This window comes from Sitophilus oryzae, unplaced genomic scaffold (assembly GCF_002938485.1).
Source record: "Sitophilus oryzae breed Bouriz unplaced genomic scaffold, Soryzae_2.0 scaffold_811_pilon_pilon, whole genome shotgun sequence".
Taxonomy (NCBI): Eukaryota; Metazoa; Arthropoda; class Insecta; order Coleoptera; family Curculionidae; genus Sitophilus; species Sitophilus oryzae.
Window position 1 is genome coordinate 298,009 of NW_022147430.1, and position 27,335 is coordinate 325,343.

General features: G+C 30.7%; 1 protein-coding gene across 1 annotated transcript; it reads left to right on the forward strand.

Moving 5' to 3' along the window:
* The first annotated feature begins 9,933 nt into the window (after positions 1 to 9,933).
* LOC115889224 (protein takeout-like) lies at positions 9,934 to 26,473 on the forward strand. The gene is made up of 5 exons (XM_030909172.1): positions 9,934 to 10,224; positions 18,865 to 19,105; positions 24,326 to 24,459; positions 24,527 to 24,676; positions 26,041 to 26,473. Exons 1-5 carry the CDS (start codon positions 10,104 to 10,106, stop codon positions 26,193 to 26,195), a joined length of 801 nt encoding a protein of 266 aa, XP_030765032.1. The 5' UTR covers positions 9,934 to 10,103; the 3' UTR covers positions 26,196 to 26,473.
* Positions 26,474 to 27,335: the final 862 nt, after the last annotated feature.

Sequence of the window (27,335 nt, forward strand, 5' to 3'; positions counted from 1 at the left end):
AAATGCGAAATTTACCGAATTTTTCAAATTTACCTTGATTTTTATTGAACTCAAAAAAAATACACACATTTTTTTTTAATTCTAAACTCTAAAAAAAAGATAAAACCATTTTTACTTAATAAAGGGTATGGCCTCCTTTACTGTCATTAGAGCCCTACATCGTCTCTCCATGCTCCTGATCAGGTTGTCGATCTCTTCTTGAGGTACAGTCTGCCACGCTGCATTCACGGCCCGAACTAGATCCTTACGAGTTTCACGAAGCATACCCATTCTCAAGATTCTTCTTTGGACCGCGTCCCATACGTGCTCGATGGGGTTGAAGTCAGGAGATTGTGCCGGCCAGGGTAAGATGTTTAAATGATGAGCATTGATAAACTCACTTACCACTCTGGCTGTATGAGGCCGTACATTGTCATGCATGAGAATGAAGTTTCTCCCAAAATCATTGGCATATGGTAACACGACAGGCTCAAGAATTAAATCACGATATGTGATTCCTGTTAGAAACCTTTCAAGAAAAACGAGATCGGTTTTTCGGCCTAACTGGACTCCTCCCCAGACCATAACTGTTCCACCTTGATAAAGGTGTACTTCCTGAACATGATCCAACCGAATAAGATTTCCCGGTTTTCTCCATACCCTAAACCTTCTCGAATCCGGATGAATTCCAAAGCGTGACTCATCCGTGAAAAGAACATTGGCCCATTGTTCATTCGACCACTGAACATGATCTTGAGCCCACAAATATCGTACCTCTCGATTTCCTCTCGTTAAGGGTTGAGATCTCCAGGGGCGTCTGCTTCTTAAGTTGACCTCTCTTAATCTATTGCGAACAGTGTCAGGACTAACGGTTACATTATGTGTTTCCTGGAGAATTAAACTAAGCTCTGGTGCTGTAAGAGTCGGTCGGCGTCGAGCATTTAATTGTAAAAAATGATCTTGCTGAGGGGTAGTAATGCGATGTCGCCCTGTGTGCCTTTCAGCCACATCACCACTTTCACGGTAGCGTGCACTTAATCGCGATATTACACTTTGCGCTGTATTTAATGCTCTAGCTACGTCGATTTGGCGCATTCCAGCTTCGAGCATACCCATGGCCCTTAGCATTTCGTCTCTGTTAAGATGTCTACGCTCCATAATGTCGTTTAATACTAAACAGAGTTATTTGAATGAATTCTGGCTAGTTATCATAAAAACATAGCCAGTACAGGTTAAATTCGAACAATTGATGCTAGGTGCTTTTTATACATTTGACAAAAAATGCACAAACACTTCTGCAAATATCCCAAATTTAGAAATAACTAGTGTGACTACTTCGTTTCAATCGAAGTAGAAAGACTCGGCCTACAAAGATGTGGTTGTTTATTCAAAACATTTATTTTTAACTTTAATAAAATGATATCCCTAGATTTTTTCGGTGTGTGTATAATAAAAGTAGGTAAGGGTACACATTTAAAGTAAGAAAGTTGCTGTTAACTTCCGGTATTTCCGGAAGTGCCGCCATATTGAAAATATGTTTATTAGTTGAAACAATGATATGCAAAAAATCTCTGCTTTAGATATTGTAGTTCTATAAATACTTCTAATGCACGCTCAGCCTGAGACACCCTGTATATCATAACAGAAATTAGAAATGAATAATGATCTTTTTAACAAGACGATGAGACTTCCTATTAAGGTATATTCAAACAGAACATTAATAAGAATTTCTGGATACTCAAATTTAACATTTTCAAAAAGATGAAAATATTCTACACTAGCCACCATAGAAAGTGAAACATTTTTGGTGTATTTTAAAAATTCTGCTAAACTATAGTTAGTTTAACAATACGAATTTCGGCATTTTTATGTTGGCTAATCTGTATAATCTATAATATCAATTTTTGTGCCATTTTTACATTTTTTAATGTTATGAACTCCAGATTTTTACTAATATATTATATAATATATAATTAAATGAAAAACTGAACAGTGAGAACTAATGAAAGTAAGAAAATATTATGTAGTGAATGAATGCGCGACTGTATATAGATATTTTGTAGTGTAAACCTCTTAAATTATTTTGAAAATTGTCTGTGATTAACCAAATTATTATTTTATTAATGTAAAAAATTGTAGAAATCTTCTAAATTAGATTTTAAAATGCGAACGATTCGTAGTAATAAAAGGAAATGTTGTGATTTATATGAAAAAAAAAACTTTTGAAAGATAGTTTGTATATTATTTTTTCTCCTGTTATTATGTAAGACTGTAGCCAAATTTATCACTGTTTATGTGATAAAACATATGTAAATTCGGATTGGTGTTTATAAAATAACATCTTGAAATGATTTATTTGTGTATTTATAATAAAAACTAAAAATAAATTAGTAATTTGATTAGGGTTCAAAAACAAGCAAATTTGAAAAGCACATGGCAAATAATTTATTAAAAACTTCGGATAGGGTTTTTTTATAATAAAATAATAAAACAAAAAAATCTCATAAATATATCGTTGCTATGTTGCATCATCTTTTGTTTAATGTCTGGTTTTAAAAAAAAATATGGATCAATATTTTGTTATAAATTTTTAGATTCTATGACCATTAGGATGAGGCAAAAAAACCTATGAACCTAATAACCAAGGTTGGCATGATTTAAATCAAGTGATTTTTTTTAATTTTAATCATGTGATTTAAATCAAAAAAATAATTTTATTGAAACTTTATTATAAATCATAAAAAAACTGTAAAAGTTATAAAAATGTGTCCTAGAAAACTATAAAAAATATTTCTATAAGATATAACAGATAATAAATCGAAAAATAATTATTGTAAATGTTATAAAACTATATAAAAATATCTATTCATCAATTTAAATGTTGGACCGATTTTTGAACTAATTTCGTGTGAATCCATTAGACCTCTAAACGCAGGGATTTATTTTAAAATTCATGTATAAGTGACAAAAATTTGCTGTTCGAATACATATCATTCACAGTCTAGTACCAGAACTAGGTTCTTCTGGTATAGATACTATATCTTCATTCCCGAGAATCTATAATCGTTGTCAGGAAATATGTTGTTTTATATTTTTTTTTAAAACGGTTGTATTTTTCCAAATTCTTACCGACATTTTGATCTGCAGTAAGTATTTTACACTTTGACATTAGATAATACTAATTTCATTCTCGACTTGAGACTATTTCCGAACAATAGTGTATTGTTTTATTAGGTGTATAAATGATACTTTTTTTGATGATGCTGTACCTTTGAAGGACCATCGTAAAGCTATTCCGACGTTACAAGGAAGCACAAAAAGTACATTTTTACTCCTAATAGAACATACATACTATTTTTTTAAAACATTACAAATCATTTTTTAATCAATTTCAAACATTGCAAATAATATAAACAGTAATCGAGCAACAATTTGTACTCGTTGAATTTGACACTTAATATCAGTTTAATAATATATTTTTGTACTTTTGTGCTTCCACTCCATCCATTCCATAGGTTAGTTTTTTTTTTGGCTCACCCTAATGGCCATGAATTAAATGCAATGATTTGTGAATTTATTTTTCAAATTTGTTATAAAATTTCTTACCAATTAATTATAAATACACAAAACACTACTTGCTCGAAATAGGGATGTATTCGTTTTTAAAGAAAGTGGAATTGTAAGATCAATATATTTATACAGGGTGTCCCAGAAATAAGTGCAAGTATTTTAAGGGGTGGAAGATCTCGATAAAAGAAACATATTTTCTCTTTATCGTTTTTCAAATAAGTCCAAATATATATTATGTTAATTATACATTTTTCAAAAAATTTGTTTTTCGTGAAAAAAACCTCAGGTGTGTTTCTGGGGTTGAACTATACTACCAGTTAAAATACCTGCACTTATTTCTGGGACACCCTGTATATGTATCGTTCATTTGTTGTAAAAATTCACTTCACTCAATATTACGTTTCAAAATAAAATAAAAATTAAAACTGTTAAAAACTGATACATCCCTAATTCGACATAAACGAGGGTTGTGATTTTATTTGCTTCCATTGGCTACAGTCATCTAAATTATTTCGTATCTCTAGACCAGTTATAATGTCTGCAAATTGAAGTAATATTTGGACCCCATGCTGTAGAATAACGACTTTTTAATTATCGCAGCACTAATAAATAGAATAATAATAGAGAAAATGTTTGTAGAAAAGTATCAATATAGTTTATTTCATTACTCTAATATTGTTACTTGTATATAGCTTCTGAGTTATTTGAGAATACAGATAATAATAAAATTAGGATACATACCATAATACCTATTTACTTACGTTAAACCTTAATATTTTTGTTAAAATTGTAAAAACGCTTTTAGTTTTAGACCATAAAACGTGTCAAATATTTCAGAAGTGTATCTCAAGAACTATAAACATTTTAACAACCCAAAAATATAAGGAGACTGTTATTAGAATACAGATATACGTATTATTATATATTCAATTGCTAAACTGAACTGTTAATAGTATCGTTTCTGTTATCTTTAGAGAATCTTTAAAGAGAAATTAACTTCAATTATATAATAATAAATGGTATAAATGTTTCTATTATGAGCGCACTAAATACCAACTGTAAATATATCGCAGCAGACTTTGTAATTATTTGTAGGAAAAACTTAATAAAAAATGATGGTTAAAAAAATATTGTTTTTATCTCTTACCTTTTTCTTCCTTTCCATATGAAAATTTTGAAGTGAATATAGAGAAAGATCTGAGTTTGATATCTAATTGAGTTAAAACATTTTAAATTATCTACTCCTCATCGAGAATCAAAAAATAGAAAATCTATTATTATTTCGTATCTCTAGAGAAGTTATAATGTCTGCAAATTGTAGTAATACTTGGACCCCTTGCTGTATAGAATAACCTATTTATTTTATTTTTTTTATTAATATTGATATGGCGTTTGAAAAATTAAAGAAGTGATACTCATACATTAGTAAGATAGAGATGCCTGAGCAACATATTTATTTTTATTGGATTAGAAAAGCCTCTTCCTGTTTATTATTTATTTATTTTTGCATTAATAAAAAAATGCCTTCGCCATTTTGTCAGGAATATCGAAGGTCTGTAAGAATTTATAAAAAACTGTAAAGCAAAGGTATAAAAAGTGAGGGTGAAAGTAAATTTTTATTTAGGTGTTCAGAAAAAGTAAAATAAAATTAGTATATAAATTAGTTAGATAAAAAGAGTAAGTTCTGGTTCTAAAATCAAAATTGGATAGATATTAAAATAGATCTGAACATCCTCCAATTAAAGTAGGCCACATCAAATAAGGAATATAGTAGAGATAACAAAGAATAGGTAGGAAGAACTGATGGAAAGAATACCTATATTTGGAATTCAAAATAAGTACCTAGTAGGTATTTTAAAAACAGTTGTTACCTGATAATTTGATGAGGTAAACTCAAATTGCTTTAAAAGTATTTATACATAAAATATGTTGCTGTTTACTTAAATTTATGTTATAAGTCATAATATCAATATAATATAAATAATTATTTATATTATATTGATATTTGTTATAAGGATTATGATTTATTAATTTATCATTTATTAAAGATTATTAAAGTTATTTATTAAAGGCAAATTTATTAAAATTTACATTCACCATTTTGTCAATAACAGTAAAATATTTTAAGGTAACATCTACATTTTGCTGCCAGAGATTATCTGAACAAGGGGTAAGTTCTTAATTTTTTGCCTCTAATACCTCTAATTGTCTCTAATTTCTGTTTCATCCAAAGGGTGGGTCTAATTGGACGCTTTTAAAGGGAAACACCCTTGTCTATAGGAGATAGACAAAAACTAATATCGGTGTCTGGAGCTCAATTTTCATCAAAAACATGATGGTAAAAACCGCACATCGATATCTGTTACCGTTTCGAAGTTACGGGATATTTTTCAAAAATGTGTATTTTTAAAAAATCAATTAACTTTTTTGCTGTGGAAAATATTGTATTTCTGTGAAAACATTTCCAAAGCACCTTTTTACATAGAATTTAATTAATGGTTTAAGTATAATCAAAGTATAATCTTTTGAAAATTAATAATTTAAGAGTTATTAACAGAAAAATTGATTTTTTTATTTGGGACACCCTGTATATTTATAATTAACTGAGAAAAACTTAAATTACCTCTCCAAAAATATAGCACACTTGATATTTTGTTATAATCCCCTTCGAAATATAGAATTTTTAAAAGTTAGCCACTTTTAATTAGTAGGCTTTGGACCCCTTATTGATGCCCTGCCCCTAATGTAACTGAAAACATATTTTTCCAGCAAGACGAGGCACCGCCTCAGAATGCTGAAATTAGCAGCAACCTTTTTCAGCCAATTTCGAGAATAATTGAATAGCTAAACAAGATCACAGCCATTGGCCGTCGAGGCCGCCGGACTTAGTGCCTATATGATCTAATCCTATGGATATCTTTGCGGAAGAATAAAGGTTCTTCTTAAATTGCCCGTATAATCTAGACAAGAATTAGAAGTACTTAGCGGTTATGCGAGGGTATCTTTCTCAGTGGGGGTGAGTTAATGAATTCCGCAAGAAATGTTCAAAAACGGCCCCGTCTGTCCATATCAGAAGACGGTCGATATGTCGAACTTGTGTCGAACAGTAGATATGTCGGTAGCAAAATCTCATGTCTTGGTTTGCTGTTTATTTTTATTGTTATTACATATAATTTAAATGTGTTGATGTTGATTAAATATTGTTTAAATTGTTATAAAATTCTGCATCTCTCATTGCAAATATTATTTTCGTTTTAATTGCTGCTTACATCTAAAATTTTTTGGTATTATAGCCGGCGCCGTTCAAAGCCTACTTATTCAAAGTGGGTGAATTTTTACAAACTCTATATCTCGAAGACGAACCGAGCAAAATATAAAGTGTATATTTTTGAAAAGGTAATTTTAAATTCTTTTCAATGAATTAAAAATATACAGGGTGTCCTATATAAAAAATCAAATTTTCTGTTGATAATTCGCAATTATTAATTTAAAAAAAATATACTTATTCTACGTAAAAAGATGCTTTGGAGATGTTTTCACAAAAAAACAAGATTTTCCATAGCAAAAAAGTTACAGCGATTTGTTAAAAATGCATATTTTTCAAAAACCGTAACTCCGAAACGTTAACGATATCGATGATCGGTTTTCACCATCATGTTTTTGATAAAAATTGAGCTCCAGACACCAATATTAGTTTTTGTCTATCTCTTATAGAAAAGGGTGTTTCCCTTTAAAAGCGTCCAATTTGGCCCACCCTGTACACTTGAAAATATACATTTGTTGATATCAAAAGTGAGACAGTGATGTAAATCCAGCTTAACCCGCATGAATAAGCAGGGGGTCTCAATAGATTTTACACTCTTCTCTTGGAACAACAGCATCATAGAGTTTTTTAACGTCCACCCGTCCAACTACCCGCATCGTCCAACGTCGCTTAACTTGGGTGATTTTGTCAAATAAAATACATTTATATTATTATTATTATATAATCAGAAAATATTATTTCCTGTAAATTAGCGAAAATTCCCGCAGCAAATGCAGTGAAGCAACATTTAACGCTATAACAAAAAAATAAAAGATTATTTCAAACTGTCTACCGATGCGTATATATTAACCCGACCATTTTTTTTATTTTTAATTACTTGAATCTGGACGTTAACCAACCAATTGGTAATTGTTTCGAAAGACAGAAATAGTAAAAAATATATCCGTCGTTTTCGGTGACACAACAAAACACACATCTGTTATAAAACAGCGCGACAGTTCCCTTCATTAGTCATCGCACTAAACAATATATTTACCCATCCATTTCGAAGGAAATTGTTAAGTATTTGCCCATAAAAACCAGCGAGAACTTTACTTACTCCATTATATAATAATTTCCATGCAAATTACATAATTTGATACTTGTAGCCGGTGTTTAAAAAGGTACCGTACTAGCCTCAGAGTACTAAAAAATATGTGGTACAGGGTGTCACAAATTTGACGGTGACCATCAGGATTTTGACAACCATAACAGATTTTTTTTTCCAATAATACCTAATAACTATCGCAGATGCTGCAGCAATGACTTTTCCTTGATACAGGTTGAGCTTGTTCGGGTACCAATTGACAGCCATATGTCATGTCAAGAGACCAGTTGTACTTTATGCTAAGCATTAACAGTTCCTTTGTAATTTTAGGATTATATATCCTTGTATGAAGACTGTGCCCCTATACCTGTGCTCCTGTCTATTTATCCAGTGGACATTCTGCATCTCCCTGAGAGTTTCACTGCACTAGAGTCGTAGCTCTGGACATAGATAGGATTACACTGATCCTTGTCTTGCTAGTTCATTGGATTTTTCTTTGCCTTGGACACCTCTGTGTCCCGGCTGAAATAAAAGATATAAGGGAGGTCAAATGTTGACAAAGTTGTACAATTTTGTGATCAATAAAATGCCGTTTTGCAAACTAAAAATATTTATCCAAATACAGTATCATCGAAAAAAATGTCGTCCAAGACGGCTAGGGAATGATAATCGATCATAATTTTGGCGAGGTCAATCTCTAGATGTCATTTACTAAAAATTGACATAAAACTAGTTAAAAATTAACACTAATTATAAAAATTCTAAAAAAGGACAGAACGTTTTCAGACACAAATCTATTTCCAAAAATTATTTACCTCAAATTTTGAACTGCACCATTTATTAAAAATTTTTACTCGCTACTACTACTTTAAGAAATAAAGATGAGTACAGGAAAAGACATCTAAATGACATCTAGGGCTTGACCTCGCCAAAATTATCAAAGGCTGCCATTAACCAGCTGCGGCAGCCGTCTTTGACGCCGTTTCTTTCGATCTAATAGTATAATATTTTGCATGCAAATTACATAATTCGATACTTGGAGTCAGTGTTTAAATAAACTGTATTAGCCTCAGAGAACCAAAAACTATGTGTACACAGGGTGTCTGAAATGGGACATAAAATTGCGAAACTACTATAATTCGCATCTCTTATGGTTTCCAAGATCCTAATTTTCAGCCTGGTATTTAGGACACCCTGTACATACTTATTGGTCCGTTGTAGGCAGTCTACGATAATAATAATTGATGCATTTTAGTTAATATTTTATGGTAGCGGCTTTCTTCCAAACTAATCATACTAAGACAGACTAAATTGCTAATTATACACAGGGTGAGTCAAAAGATGCCGAAGCGCCTTTAATTAAATCTCTTTTCTCTCTCTTCTCTATTTAAGTGTAACTAATAACATCATAATTGTACATACACTAATAATTGTACATCATAAATCAACATAGCTTTTATCAAACTGTCATGTTAAGCCCTCCTTATATTTATAATCTCTCTTTATTGAGTAATTTTCAACAAAATTGAGTCATATTTCAATAATGACAGCTCCCAGCGAAAAACTAGTTATGTCACAGTATTCTACGTGAAAAATTCTATGGCGCTTAGTTTCACCTTTTTGATAATCTATAAGATAACCCAGATACGACAGTCAAAAAATGCAAGAATTTCAAATTCGCCCTGTATTTGAGAAAGTAAGGGAGATAGAATAAATCTGTATGCAGAATTTTTAGTTTCAAATAAAAGTAACACAGTAATATGAAAACCGAAACTTTGTAACTCTACTCATAAATAAGAAACCCTGTAAAACATACGAAAATGGGACACCCTGTACACTGGGTCACCCTGTAGACTGACGTAAAACCAGTTGCATCAATAATTAACCCCACCTACACATCTTTCGTTACTCTGATGTAGGAAATCCTAGATATTGTTGCATTCGCACGAAAAATTGTCGTAAAACAATATCATTGTCTCCCCCCCTCCCGCCGTCACTGGAGAGATGGAGCGGGAATTTGAATTTTTGTTCCCACCGGCATTTTACCCCAAGTATAAAGATATGTTCGACTTTCACTGATATTTCTCATGTAGAGTGAATTATTCTCTAAGTCCTTGGTGTAAAAACGAACAAGATCACTGGGAGACTGTCTTATAAAAATCAGACACGCTGAATGTATTTGAGTGTAAACAGTATAAGAGAATGATGAGAAAATTTCAGATAAACATGGATTGTTTTTGGAAATATTTTGCGATTCTTTATATTTTATCGTTTTGTAGTGTTTTTGCAGCTGAGGACAAGAATGGGACAATTTTCAAAACACGTGAGTACTCTTTCCAATTATATTGTTTGGGTAAATTTTATAGAAATACTATATTTTGTGTATTTCCTGGTAATTTTAATACTCTCAGTTATAATAAAAAATATAAATAAGTCTTAATAACGGCAAATATTATCAGCACTGGTAGATCTCGATAAAAGTTTCGTCTTTTCTCATTGGCGCTTTTCAAAATAGTCCAAAATGACAGTATTTTCAATAGCATCAGGATTGGTTATTTTACTTTCAAAATTATATTTCAATTATATATTTCATTTTTTAAATTTTGAGAATCACTGCATTTTTTCTGTTTTTTTTTTAGTTTTTAGAAATTTAATCTATTATTATGTTATTAGTACGACATTGTATTTTTGAAATTTTAGAAATTTGACAAATTTTTTTCGTAAAATACAAAATTTTCTATTTTTTTTCGTTGAAAAAATCTTTATAGAGGTCTTTCTGCAAATCCTTTGCATTTTTTTAAGACTCACTCTGTATAAATAAAAAAATAATCTTTTTCAAGAAATTATAATATTGATTTATATATTTTACGTAACAATTCTGCTCAATTAGCTCATTTTGGCAAAATAAATAACCTTCAATAATTTAAAAATAAGTAGTTTTACATTTTTTGTGGTGGGTTTATTATAGAAAAATATCTAGGTATATATTTGCCCACTGAAACAGAAAATAAAAAAAAATTGTAAAATTCTCGGATCTCTGAAAACATTTTTTTTTAAAATACTTTTCTGTTTCAGTGCCGAAATACCTAGCTATTTTCGTATTTTATAGTGTTAAGTGTTATTATTGTAAAATACCTATAGATAAAGTATACAGATACAGGGTGAGTCTTAAATAAGTGCAAATATTTTTAGGGATAGTCTATTTCGACACCAGAAACACATCTATGTTTTTTTCGCAAAAAAATTGAAAATTTGGAATTTTTTGAACATTTTTTTTGGGACTTTTCTTAATTTTTAGTTAAAAAAAACATAATATTTTCAAAATATGACAATTTAGGTAATAGATTAAATTTACAAGAAAAAACTATAGAAAAGATCCAGTGGTTGGTTCTCAAAGTTTCACGACAATAATTACTTGATGTCGACTCCTATACCGGGTGCGTCTCAAAAGTGGCTCATTCCTATAACTTTTTTATTTTTTTCATTTAAAAAAACGAGAGTTGGTATGTTAGAATATGCCATAAATTAGGATTGATTGACGTATTTAATTGCTTTTGGGCACTTCCTGTTTCACTGGAAATGACTCCAACTTTTAATTTTTAAATGGCACTTTCGGTATATTTTTCCTTTATTCGATAGAAGATGACACTCAAAATAGAATGACATAATATCATATGCCAACTTTTGACATTTTCGCTTCAAACAAAATCGTATTTTAAATTTCAATCTAGAGTGCCATGCCTGTGTTAAAAACACTAATTTTTAATTAAGGAGCCTTGGAAAAATATATTTGATCGTCTAATGTTTTTCGTGTCCTGGCGCGTTAAAAGATGCCCAAGTTGTATTTTTAGTCATATCTCAATTTTTTGTGAACGTGGCTCATTAGCATATTTGGAAAAAGTATTTTTTTACGAATAATTTGGTATCGGACACTTGGTATTTCGAGTCAAATTGTTGTTATGAACCGTATGTTACAATTTCAAATAAACAATGAATGATATGCAATTCTATTCAGTGTTATTTTCTATCGAATAAAGTAAAAAATACGGAGGGTGTTATTTAAAAATAAAAAGTTGTAGTTATTTCCGGTGAAACAGGAAGTAACCAAAAATAATTGAATACGTCCATCAATCTTAATTTATGTCATATACTAACATGCCAAATCAAGTTTTTTTTATCTGAAGAAATAAAAAAGTTATAGTGGTGAGCCACTTCTGAGACGCACCCGGTATATACCTAGAAACAGACTACAATGAAAGTGAAGTAAATATTTTAAGTTAGCATCTCTATTTTGCCGGTAGAGCTAATCTGGACGGGGTCTACTTTGTTTACACGGATTCCGAACCGTAGTCCTCAGCTATTTAGGGCCTACCGACTTACGAGCGTCTAAATCGACTCTTACTTACTTACTCTTATTCAATCTCATCTTTCATCATCATCTCATCTCTCATCAATCTAATCTCAATAGATTTACACTATTGTCTTGAAGCAACAACATATTCTAATAATAACTATTCAGGCTTGAGACTATTGAGAATACATATGACAATGGCACTGGTTTCTGTCACTTTCATTCACAGGTAAATTATATTTTCTGTCATTTCTTGGATGTCATCTACATAGATAAAGGAAATAAATTTAGATTGGGAAGCCCGTCAAAATTTTAGGTCGCGAAATTGTTTTGGATGGCGACCGTGGTACGCGATCTGCCGCTGCTATAGCCGTTGCTAAGAACAACCGCCAAACAATAACAGAAATAAGTTTCTCTTGTCAAAGTCAGAATCTTCAAAAATTATAAAATTTTTCAAAATTTAAACCGCCCATAGTTCAGTCATTGGGGATCAAAAAAGGAGCCTGCTTGGAAAAAAGTCCAGAAGTTTTGAAACTTTGCAAGTTTATAGATTTTGGGGTCCCTAACTAAAATCCATAAAATGCACATTTCCAGAGTTGCCGCCGGCGCCGGCGCCGCCATTTTCCCAAGATGGCGCCCAAAATCGGTATTTTGTAAATATCTCGAAAACTATGCGTTTTTCGCAAAAATTTGAAGAGAGCAATATTAAAGAGAATAAAATTTCCTATATGTTATGTTATACAAAAATGTTCGCTAAAGTCAACCGTTTAGACACAAAATCACTGGAAATTTGTTGCTTAAAGTATGATATACATATACATGTATACATATGTATATATGTAGTCGATTTTCCGAAATCAAATGTCGATTAGTGTTCACTAAAACTAGTTTTAGTTTAATTTCTTCAATTTTGTTATGAAACAGTGGCGTATCATTAATTCGCTCATTAATATAATTTATGAATAATTAATTGTCGTGCTGGACAGCATTCATTGCGAACTTACCACCAGGTTCAGCATTGGTCTGGTTGTACCAAAGATGCCGAAGAATGGGGTTGGAAGAAAACAAAAACAGGCTTTCTTCCAGTCACAACGTTGAAAGATCCAGCTCCAAAATCCCTAGTGGCATTTTTATCTTGTAAATGCAAAACCAACAACTGTGGTAAAGCCTGCGGATGCAGAAAAGCAGGATTAAAATGTTCAATGATTTGTGCATACTGCAATGGGAAATCCTGTGACAACGTCACTGAAGTGTCACTCCACGAATCGGATGAAGAGGAGTTGGACTTGCCTGTAGATATCCCTCTGGCGGCTGAAGATGAAGAGTTGGACGTATTGAAAGACCACCCTGATGAGCCCAGCACAGCAGACACAATCGACTTTGACATCAATGAGTGAGATCCGTCGGGCTTGTGCAAATAAGTTAAAGTTCTTAATTTACCTAGTGGAGTAGGCCTCCAGGGAGATCACGTTAAAATAAACGCGCCATGTACTTTACCTCTTGGGTGGTGTGGAAACAGTACACATTTTAAATAATTAAAATTAATTATTCATAAATTAATGAGCGAATTAATGATACGCCACTGTTTCATGACAAAATTGAAGAAACTAAACTAAAACTAGTTTTAGTGAACTTTTTTTTTAGTTTTTTAGTGTTTCATTTCGGAAAATCTACTGCTTCTAGATAATACGAGTTTATCATATTTTACGCAAAATTGTAAAATTTCCAGAGATTTTGTGCCTAAACGGTTGACTTTAGCAAAAATTTTCATAAAACTTTTTTTATAGGAAATTTTATTGTTTTTAATTTTGCTCTCCTCAAATTTTCGCGAAAAACGCATAGTTTTCGAAATATTCACAAAATACCGATTTTGGGCGACGGCGGTAAGTCTGGAAATGTGCATTTTATGGATTTTAGTTAGGGACCAAAAAACCTATAAACCTGCAAAGTTGCAAAACTTCCGGACTTTTTTCCAAGCAAAAATCCCCAATGACTGAATTAACATTGAAAACATACCGAAAAGTATTTTAAGCGTCCATTCTCAAGGTAATTATTTCTATCTTGTGAATTTAATTTAAATTTTATTTACTCAAACCCGTGATAATTGTGAAAAAGTGGCATTAAAAACTTAAAAAGCTGTGTTGTGAACTGCAAAAACCATCGAGGATCGTGGCATAACGTCGGTTTCCAATGTTTCATAGGTATTTCATACATGTTATATAAAATAAAGTTTCTTGTATGCAACACACTGTATTTTATTTTTAAAATTAAAAGAAAATAATAAATTTGAATAAATAATATTTGGCGACATAATTCCGGAAAAAACCGAACCGATCCGAAATTATCAAAAGCTTTAGGTCGCGACCGGTGAAGGGATAGCGCCAAATAGTACTTACATTGTCCTTATGGAAACCAAAACAAATTATTACATAAATCCCCTATATTATGCATCTGTTTATTCGTTTGTAATTCGAACCGAACGATTAAATAGACCAAATCCACGATTATTAAACAGGTAAATAGCGCGTGTATACCTACGATTCTTACGTGTCGCTCTTAAATAACAGTTAATACACTCTATCCTACTTTCGTCGAGTCGCGCACTCAAACATTACGTAACCGCGTTCATTGTAAATCTCATTGGGTCAATGTCGCAACTACATAAAGACGAAGAAGAAAGTGCCATGCCGGCCGCGACGTAGGTACCTCGGTACTCTACACGCACCGGCAGCGAATTCTTGCTGTTTTTTGACGTTTTTTCGGTGTTATGAGATTTGCTTTCGATAGATAATTAACGATTATAATCGATTAGATCTACGGAGCGATCAACAATGATGGAAATAGTTGGTAATACCACAGAATAAGAAATAACTATCATTGACAAATAAATAAAGCTGTCTCTTTAGTTGTCAGTTTTGAGTCAATATTTTTTAATTCTCTTTTGTGTTCTCTTTCGTGTCGATTGCTGATTGAATTGGAGCCAGAAATGGCTCAAAACGAAATAAGTAAATTACCAACAGATATTCAGGCTGAGGGGACAAACGCCATATCCAAACTACTTCCATTTAAATCCCGAATATCTTATGAAAAGGAATACAAAAATTTTCAAAAATGGAAGCAATTAAAAAACATGCGAGAAGAAATAAAGTTTTTAACCTACCCTCGCTGTTAAAGTAATCATTTAATCTACCCTTACGGTTAAAGTAATATTTTATTGATGTTTGACCATCAAAATCTTAAAAATAAAGAAGTTATCTAAAAATGTGCTACAATACGGATATAGTATAATCCTTTATCTTTAATTTCTTTCTTCATTTGTGTAAAAATACCTAGCCAGTTTTACATAAAACGTTAAATACCGAACGCTTATTTTGCTACTTTTAATATTAATATTTAATTATGCAACAATCATATACCTATTAGATACCTTAATATATCTAATTTTTAATGTTGCAATTGCGAAAAAATACACATATATCTAATCGAAAACGAAACATGCTCTACCCAATCTAATACAATAAACAGGCGTCCTCGTTTTCGCCGGATTATATAAGAGCATCGCACGGTGTTCTTGCACAACATTCTTCATTAACTGGGTTAGTCTTCCGCCTTCGATTAGTCAAGTACGGTTTACTGTATAATTGGAAAATCGGTATAAAATGCGCGCACAGGAGTGACAGATTATTTGCGATTTATTCATTGTTGGAAACACAAATAAGACACGCAACACATAAACATAATTAATAAATATAGACACGTTTAAATAAAAATAAGTAATTTAGTACTAAACATATTCTATAGTGTTTGGCTCACCCTTATAACCTTTAACTTTATTTTTTCAGATAAAATAACGAGATTAGGTATTTTACTACAGGACATAAATCAGGATTGATTGACGTTTTCAATTACATTCGGTCACTTCCTGTTTCACCAGAAATGAATACAACTTTGAATTTTTAAATAGTACCCTCGGTATTTTTTTACTTTATTTGATAGACAATGACATTCTTAATAGAATGACGTATCATTACGTAAACTTCTGACAGTTTCAATTAAAAAAATTGGCGCCGGGAGGCACATATAGCCGCCAATACTAAAATATGTTAATAAAAAGTTGGTAGGCAGTTCTTTTAGTTTCAAAGTAAAGGAATTTTTCCAATTTTTTTTATCTCAAAAAAGAGTTTGACTGATTTTGATATTATTACAAATATTATTCCTAATCTTAAATTGAAAACCGCGTTTCGCTAGCTACTGTAATTTTGGAATTACGATTTTTTAAAGTTTTTAACTCCCTCCCATACACCCTTACCAACCCCCACCCCCATCAAAAACTAATGGCCAGATTCTCGGGTGCCACAGTATTTTTGTGTCAAATTTGGTTCAACATTTTTAGAACAGAGAATGATTCAAAAGAGATAAATATTTGACGTGAAGGCGCGGGTTTCAAAAAAATTACAGTTTCCAAATTACTGTTGCCAAGTTGCAATCTAGGTGTCAGACAATCTGATGGTCCAGCAATTCGGTAATATTCTAAGTAAGTGTACTGCTGTGACCATTGTTAATTAATCTTATTTTCCTCTTCTTCTTCTTGTAAAAGGTCGAAGTATTGTCAATTCTGTCAGTTATTGCCTTCTTGTGATGTTGATGTCCAGCTGTCATACCAACGTTTTGAAGGCCTACCCACTGGGCATCTTGTTTCTATATTTCCTTTTATTGTTCATAAAATTTTCATTTTCTTTTTTGTTTCTGATGTTTCTGCCCTTTTTTTCAGCAGCGTATGTCAGCACGGGTCTAATAAATAAATGATGATGATGAGTTGAGGTTATCTTTTAACGGTTCGGTGAGAAAAATGCTTGTTACAAATAATCATAAAGTAGGTTAATACGAATTTATGCAATGCTCGTTGATGATCCTGTCGGAATAGTGAAATAATTGCGAGAGTTATTACCTACATATACATAAAGGTTAAACAAAAATTACTTTATTATATGTTGCAAAAAAATAACGCTGAAACAATATTTGAACAATATTTCTGTATCACCCTCGAAACGAATTATTTTCATGCCAATTTTCCGATTATCCCAACAAATTTATATTAATTTTTTTATTTCTAATTTTTTTTTAAATTGTAATTTATACGGCCAATATAACCAATAATCAGAAATAACCAAAAATCAATATTATTATGTATATAACAACAAATTATAACAAATATATTTTTTTCAAAATTTTCAAAAATACTAATTTTTGTGACGTGATTGACAATATAAAAAATTCATTTTAACGCCTAGGCATAAAAGTGAAGCACTTTTACGCCTAAGCACAAAAGTGTATCGTGCTGTTGTTCAAGGGAAAAGTGTAAAATCTATTGATACACACTGCTCATTCACGCCGGTTCGAGGCCGGATGAGATCAGGTTGAGCCCAGTGTGGGCCTGGGACTTTTTTTTTTTTTAATGAAAAATTATTTTAAAAAACACATTTTTTGAATAAAACGTTTACATGAATTTCTCTATCAATAAATTTCATTGATTTCACACATTTTTTGAACACAACAAAATAATATTAACTAAACAAAACTAGAAAACGCCATTTTTACTACATCACAAGCAAATAAAAATTAATACGTAGCCAAGAGTCATAATTCAGGATTCCTCTGGGGGTGCCAAGCAGTACCTGGGGGAGGGGGCCGGCACCCCCGGGCACCCCTGTAGTTACGCCAATGTTCTTGAAGTAATTTTAGATAAAACGTAAAAATAAATAAAATACTATCGTCTATTATAATCTGGTAAATATTTATTTTAGGGCAGGTAAAATTATTTAACTATAGTTAAAAATATTGGTCTTTTCCTCAAAATGGTAATTAAAGTTATGTTCTCTAAAATGGTTTATAGGCATGTTAAATATATATTAAATTTTAATGTGGTTTGATAATAAAATCTTAATCTAGTTTGTTTTATAGTTTACGCCCTAAAATAATTTTAACGACCTTGTAACAACTATAAATAACAAACAAATAAAGGTAAACAACATAAGATAAGCAATTCGTGATTAATTATAAATGTAAATAATTTTATTTTGCAAAATGTGTTTTAATTATATTTTTTTTTATTTTCTTATAAAATATTTTCTATGAAATATCAAACAGTTCTACAGAAAATTCTTTAAAAAACATGTGTATTTAATTTTTTTATTATTAATTTTATATTTATTTTTATGTTTTGTTCAGAATTAATATAAAAATAATATTTGATTTTTTATGATATGTCAAGGGTTGATAGATATGAGCAATAGCTTTTCTAAAACTAGAAACGTTTTAGTCAAGTACCTATTACTATTTTATCTTTCACGTGGTGAGTACTTGAACTACTACGAGGAGGTTTTTTTAGCTGGTAGGAATCCGGCACTACCCAACTTTGGGTGCCTTATGAAAGACTTTTTCTCTCCTCATCGAAAAAAAAGAAAAAAATAGCTCACCGAAGTTAAGCGACGTTAGGCGATGCGAGTGGATAGACGGGTGACCGTCTCGAAACTTTGCCATGCTGTTGTTCAATGGCAAGCGTGTGAAATCTATTGACATACACACTGCTCATTAAAATATCTTTTTTTCCAGCTGAATACATTATACCATGTTACAAAGCAGACCCCAACATAAACAACTGTCTCCAAAACACATTTAACCATCTGCGACCGTACTTGGTAAAGGGTCTGGAGGATATCAACGTACCAAGTATAGACCCTTTCAAACTGGACAGAATGGTCATCGAAAATGGACAAGGTCCACTGAAAGTTAAAGCTTCTTTCTATAACGTTACCGCTGTAGGGGCTCAAAATTACACAGTACAGAGGATAAAGTAAGTGTTAACCCTTGGTTTTACTAGATAGTTTATTATATGAGTATTGAAATTAAGCCTAATATATCTTTCCATGTCTTTTATTAAATACATTATAAAGTGGGGTTGAAGCCTTTGGTGTTACGATAGTAAAATTAAACATTAATTCACAATAATACAACAAAACACTTTACTTTTAACTGTATTAGAATCATCAGTACTAGTTTTAATCAACTGCTGATTACGAGGTCGAAACACAAGCATATGTAGACGACCTGGTGATCCAAGTAAAAGGACACAAAAAGGCGGACATCACCTCAAAGACACAGGAAGTCCTAGATGCAATCCACGGTTGGTGCAAACTGGAAGAACTTAGTGTAAACACACAGAAAAACGCATTTACCAGAAGAAGAAAAATAAATAAATGCAGGCCCACTGTAAGCTGAGATCACATCGGCAGAGGATGGAACTCGTGGAAGATGGTGAATGTCGACTCTGTGTAAAAAGTGACGAAACAATGAAGCACGTTATGTCTACCTGTCCAGCTGAGAGCAGGGCCAGGTTTGAATTTTTATTTGGCAAAACTGTACTAGACATCAATTGACACCTTTTTGACATAACATTCTCGGAGATAACAATCTATATTAAAAGGTTGGGTCTTGAGTGTGAATTATTAAGTTTATAGAGCTGAGCCACAATAGGTCATTGCAGCCGCAGTGGAGAGTCCCACAAAGGACTAATTTTTTGCAAATCCAATACAGATAATGTTCTGTAGATATATGTTTTATTTATTAACAGGAACCCTATATATAAACTAAGATATCAACAGTTATCTCAGCATTGTTTAGAAGATTAGTTCTAAAAATTAAAAGACATGGTTTTCTACAACCATGACCTGAGCACAAAAACGAAACTTACAGTGTACCGAGCAATAATAATCCCCACAATGTTATATAGAAGCGAAACCTGGATGCCGTACCGCCGACTCATGAACGCATTAAACAAGTTGCAACAGAGACACCTTAGACAACTCTTAAGAATCAAATGGTTCCACCATGTCTCAAACGTATCAGTCCTTGAAAAAGCTAGCTGCGGGAGCGGTGTCATGATTACAAAATCCCGCTTAAGATGGGATGGTCACGTATGTAGAATGAAAGAAAACCTCCTACCAAAATCTGTGCTTTACGGTGAGCTTGAAGAGGACACCGGGTGGACAACTCAAAAGGGAAGAGGCAACGCACAATAGACCGCAATGGAGAAGAATTGTGAACTCAGTTAACAGCGACAACCAAAAAGTAAAGAGGCAATAAAGCAATGAGATTTTTGAATGTCCGGAGTGCGGTAGAGAGATAACATCACGTATCGGGCTTTTCAGTCACATAAAAGGTCATAAAAGAAAACGCCTTGCGTAACCATCTTCTGATGCGTGTCAAATACTCGTCAGCGAGTAATGGCAGTAGTATAGAAGATTAGTGAATGGTAAAGTTAAAAAAAACGTCGTATCATAGTTATAGTTTTTCCTTCGTAAATATCATATTCTATTATTGACAGCTGAACTTTTATAGTTGTTTATATAAAATAGTAAACAATTTTACATAAATACTACTTCTCATACCAAACATATTAATATAATAAATAATTAATGAATAATTAATTATTTCGTCACCTTTTTGTTTTTATTTATCATTATAATTAATTGCTCCGTTATTTACAATATTTTTTATATACAAATCCTATTTTGTATTTGCAATATCATCGTAAATAAGCTTTCTTTTTTGATAGGAGTGTAAACAAACATGAAACCCAAGAAATTCTTCAGGTTTGCACTTACGAAAGGCATATATTTCCTACTAACCTTGACAACATTACGTATGAGACACATTTTTTCGAAATGTTATGTTATTCTTTTAGCTACAATTATTAATTCTTTTAGTAGTAATATTTGTACGATTCTAAAGTTATGCGTTTCTAAAGATATTGGTTAAAAAACAGATTATTTGGTAATAAAATATATATGTAAGCATCTTTGGGAAGTAAGTATTAACATAACTATGTTAATATTTATAGTCCGTCTGGTAAAAAATAGAAATTGCTAAATTTTGATTTCAAAAAAGTGTTACTAAAATATTACACATTTTTGTCTTGTAAGAATATTAACAATCAACCTTATAGTTTATAAAACAATATTTTATGATAATACTCGGATAAAAATTAGTTTTTATTGGTGGACTATTAAAATACGATTCATAAAAATGCAGGGTTGTTCACCACATACATAAATTTTTACAAATTGTAAGTTTTGGGTTCGTCGAAAGACTATTGGAGCTACAATCTGAAAATATTTTTACAAGATAAAGCCGTCTATTTTTAAATACTATGGAATACTACAGATATATACCGTATGATAAAAACGGCGTCCAGTTGGCTTGGAAATGAACAGCGATGACATTCCCCATATAATTTTACATATAAAATGACAGCGATCTTTATTTTATAGCCATCGCTGACGCCGTTTTTATTTTCGATAATATCGATATTTAATTCGATATTTTTTGTTAATTGGATTTGAATTTAATACAATACAATAATCTTAAATGCCAATAAAGAATATACAAGGTTGTTCATCACATACAACACGGAGTATTTTAGCTAAACTATTACATTTTTACAAATTGTAAGTTTTGGGTACGTTAAAGGACTGTTGGAGCTACAATCTGAAAATATTTTTGCAAGATACGAGTTGTCCTAAATAAGTAAAAAATATTATAGTTGTATTTTTTTTAAATGGAACATCCTGTACATTATTTTATTTTTAGATTCTACGATTGAAATAAAGGTAAATTTGATTAAGGTTTATTGCACTCAAACCTTACTTGTTTTTGAAATATTTTCAATTTTGTGAAATTGCAGTAAAAAATTTAAGGCTTTTTTTTTCTCCAAGGGTATTAAAGGTTTTAATACTAAATATTTACTAAAGATTATTATTTATCGATTAGATATTATGTTGCAATAATAAAAATTATACTACCTTATACAGAGTGTTCAAAATTTTTTATTAAATAATTATTAGTTTTCAACGGCAATAACTTGTTTAATTTAAATGGAACACCCTGTATATTTTACGTGAATCAGATACACAATTTAATTGTCTATCAAATTGTATGATACCACTTTTTACCTGTTTCTTCAAGTTTTCGTAGAAAATGCATTTTTTATTATTTAGACCTCATTTATCACTATACCCATGGAATATTGACATTTTAGATTTTTTCGAGGATTTTTTAAAGTAACATATGTACAAAATATACAGGTGGTAAAAATAATAATATTGCAAGCCCATTTGTTTACAAAAAGAAAACTATTTAAATCTTTGTAAAAGAGTATACCAATTATTATTAATTATTAATATACTCCGCCTATTATTTCCGCCTAACAATTAGTTAATTACATACTTAATTGTTTTAATTTGACTCAAAAATTGAAACAATAATAAGTTATGAAAACGAACGTCTCTGTTGTTATAAATAAGCATTCGTCAAAAAATGAAATAAAATTTATAAGGTGTTACCTTTTACCACACTGTCTAATACACATACAAAATTCAGTTTTTTAGTATTTGGAGCAATTAATATTAATCAACGCAAACAGTCAATTAATGTAGTTTAAATACTGGCATCATATTAATTGGTGTTATTTAACAAATATTTAAACAGTTTTTCTTATTTTTTTAATGAGATAAGCGTATTATATACTATATAGTATTTGACTATATTAGGTACTCTTTGGAAATTTTTTACATTTTTAAAAATAATGTAAAATGTCAATATTCCATGGGTATAGTGATAAATGGGGTCTAAACTATAAGAAAATGCTACTTCTACGAAAACTTAAAGAGATAGGTAAAAAATGGTATAATAGGTACAATTTGATAGATAATTAAATTGTGCCTCTGATTCTCGTAAAATATACAGGGTGTTCCATGTTCCATTTAAATTAAGCAAGTTACTGCCGTTTAAAGCTAGTAATTATTTAATATACATTGTTAGACACCCTGTATAAGGTAGAATTTTGTTTATAATTGCAACACAATATCTGATCAATAAATAAACTTCAGTAATTATTTAGTATTAAAAACTTCGATACTCTTGGAGAAATGAGTCTTAAAATTTTTAACTGCAATTTCATAAAATTGAAAATATTTCAAAAATGGTAAGGTTTAAGTGTAATAAACCTTAATCAGATTTACCTTTATTTTAATCGTAGAATCTCAAAATATAATAATATACAGGGTGTTCCATTTAAAAAAATACAACTTATAACGTAATAAATACAACTCCAAATAAGTAAAAAATATTTTTACTTATTTGGAACACTCTGTATCTTGTAAGAATATTTTCAGATTTTCATTCAGAAGAAAACTTACAATTTGTAAAAATATAATCGTTTAGCTAAAATACTCCGTCTTGTATGTGGTGAACAACCCTGTATATTCTTTATTAGCATTTAAGATTATTGTATTGTATTAATTTCAAATCCAATTAACAAAAAATACGATATTATCGAAAATATAAACGGCGTCAGCAATGGCTATAAAATGATCGATGTTCATTTCCAAGCCAACTGGACGCCCGTTTTTATCATACGGTATATATCTATAGTATTCCATAGTATTTAAAAATAAATGGCTTTAGTCTGAAAACATCTTTAAATCACCCTGTATAACAAAAATTAATGATTCTATAAATACAATTGGAACTCTCAAACCAGAAACCTGATATAGAGCATATTCGAAATGTTGGATCACACTGTATTTAAATCAACTTTTTTAAAAACACAAATTATTTATTTTTATTTTTTTATAATTGTTGTTATATTTTATTGAAAAACCTTTAATATTATCAAGAGAGTCAAAGTTTTATATATTTTTCCTAAATAAGAATTTTTAAAGTGTTGTATTTCAAAAAAATATCAGAAAATTAATTTTTGATTTCAAAAAGTTGTGTATTTGCGTTGTTGCGGTGTACACGTAAGAATAAAAAAAATATCGCAAATTTTAAAATTGTTCTTAAAAATACAGGAATGTTTCTTGTAGGCCACAAGTTAACTCATTAAAATTTGGTGTTGACTCCATGCATATTATAGTGTGCCTTTTTATATGAGACATCGTGTAAATTTAAAAAATAATTAGATACTTATTGAAATAGATATTTTATATACTTTTACGTCATTTTTCTTTGACAGTGCCGACGTAGACAAGTACGTCATCGAAATCGGATTCAAATTCCCCAGAATGGACATCCGAGGCAAGTACGACGTCAACGGTAACGTACTGCTGTTCCCCGTCAGATCCAAGGGAGATTTTTGGGCAATATTCCGTAATTATACCAGCCCAGAACGAACGTAAGTAAAACACCGTTAATTTTGTCTATAAATTTGTTTCAGTTGATATCGAAGCAGCCACAAAGATTTTCGGAAAGGAGTTCACGAAAAACGACGTCAGGTATATGATGGTCGACAAGATGCTTGTGGATTTCAGATTGAAGAAAAGTCGATTTAGGATTAGAGATATAGTGAATCATGGAAATGTTATAGGTATTTCTTTTTTTAATTTATTATTTAGACCCAATTTAGATAAGATTCATTCTATGTAGAGTGATTAAAAAATCCAAGAAATTACAAAAAAAATTAATCTACCATTTATAACTCAAGAACAGCTCTACCGATTTTAATGATCTCTGATTTGTTGGGGTTGTCGTCTCCGTACCGAATAGCAGAATAACTATACAGGGTGCTACAAATTCGAGTTACAAGCATTGGTATCTCGGAAACCATAAAGTCGCTCCTTAGGATGTTCACCAAGATGCCATCAAAAAAGTTTTAAAAATTTCAGGGATTTCTGAGTTTTTTGCAAAAAATGTATTTTTTGAAAATCAATTTTATTTTTTCCTGTCGTTGTATTTTAGAAAATCAAAAAACTAATTGCACATTCTCATAGCCACTTTATTAGGGCTATATGATAGTATTTTTAGACTTTGAAATTAGCTGATAGTTTGTGAGATACATAGGCCAACTTAATTTTTTTAAATACGGACCTGCATTTTTTATTTGAAGTTTTGGAAGAACTTGGTCTCCTGAGTACAATGATATGCCACACTTAATACTTTTTTTGTTTTGAGTACCTTAACAATAACAAAACTATTTAATTATTATTTAAAATAATTTCAAGTCCGACTCTGATTTTTTAAATAATTTGATCTGATTGTTTTCATCGCAACAATATTGATCAGCGCTAATTAACATTGAATAAGGAATATCGAGCCAGTTGAAAGATTCAAATAAATAATATCCTGGTCAGCAATTTAAAGAAATTATTTTTAGCTTTTTTTATTGTGAATTTGAAATCTCAGTGTACGATCTAATAATATGCATAATATTAATAGCAGTTATTATAAATAAATCAAGTTCTACTAACTGGTTTCTAATGCTCTACATGTTCGAAAGGGTTACAACCCTCCCTAATGCACAAATTTATTTTTCATTCAATATTATTTATGGCGCTCAAGCTTTCTTTATGGAGAGTTCACGAAAAAAATATACCTATTAGGCTATTACAAGGCTATTCCCTGGGCTATTACTTAATTATTGCCGATCACTACCAATGCTTCCAATCGATTTCTTGCGCCTTCACCATTTATTCGAAAAACCGCTCATCAAGAAATATCGTATGGTCGAAAAAAGACCGGCGTCAAGTGGGTTTGAAAATGACGATCATTCCTCATAAAATGATAGCAATCTTCAATTCCAATCCAACTTTGATGCCGTTATTTTCAATCTTATGATATATGAATTAAAGTACAGAAGGCTAACATCACAGACTAACTTTTATAGTCTGTGGTAACACGTTTTGCATGCAGAAACCATGGATTAATTAGGTATTAATGATTCTTTGTTTATAGGCGAGGCTATGAACAATTTTTTGAACCAAAACTCGGAAGAAATCATAGCCGAGATGAAACCAGCAGCAAAAGCTTCAATTGCAAGGCATTTCAAAGGATTTTTGAATGATGCTTTTACGCAGTTACCTTTAAAAGTATGGTTACCCGATGCTTAAAACCCCTGGTATTAGATAAGAAAAATAATTTATTTTTTAATTAAAAGTACCTATACAATCTTAAATAAGAAAAATGGCAGTATTTATGATTAGTAGCTAGTTATACATTATCTTAACTCAAAACGAATTTTAAGGCACTAGTTTGGATTAATTAGTTTATTTCTGACATCAAGGACAAAGAAAAGTATAATGTTATAACTGTCAGTTTGTTCTGAAACATTGTGATACATTATTTTTATAATTAAGTTTACTTAGCAAATTAATTTAGACTTATATTAAATTATAATAATTTACTTGTAAATATATTTTTTTAATAAAATTTTACTTGTTTTATTTATTTTAAATTAATTTTTTAGCTCGGTCTTTTATTAAAAATCCTAATGTACAGATTAAATATTTAGTTAGTGCTATCTCTATTTTGGGTAATAATGAAGTTACCAACCACATAACAAATATTATTTTAGTAATTTAGATATTATGGTGTCATTTAAATATTTCAAAAATTGTGTTTTTCTATAATAATTTTGAATATACCATTGGATAATTCATTAAAATGACTTGTATAATTAATTGGAAGAAATGTTGATTTTTAGTTGAAATTCCTTCGTATTTTTGTCAAGAAATATTGTAAAAGAGAAAAAAATACAGCAGTACCAAGAAGTTAATGTAAAAAATGTCGAAGTATGAAAAAATTGAAGAAATGTTAAATATGTCAAAAACCTTACATTTTAGTCGTTAATATGCATACTAATATAATAAAACTCACCTTTATTTTCTCCTTCCTTCCTAGAATCTGAAAATAAATAAATATTTCAGAAACACAACTTTGATGTGGCACTTTTTTGAGGGACATCCCCTAGAATTCCATATAATTCTTTAAATCAACCTACAGATGGTCACAAAATTTCATTCCGCTACAAATTGTCGTTCTCCTTGGAGCCTCCGCGTCGTATCAGTGTTGTATAAAAATGCAACTTTAACGTAAAATATAGGTACTTGAATTAATAATTATATTAATAAAAGATAATTTTAAAATGCTGCTATTCCCGAATTTTTAATTAAAAAAATGGGAATGGATATCTTAAATAGGAAATCGGATAAGAGACTTTTTCGGAACGTTGGACCACCCTGTATATTAGA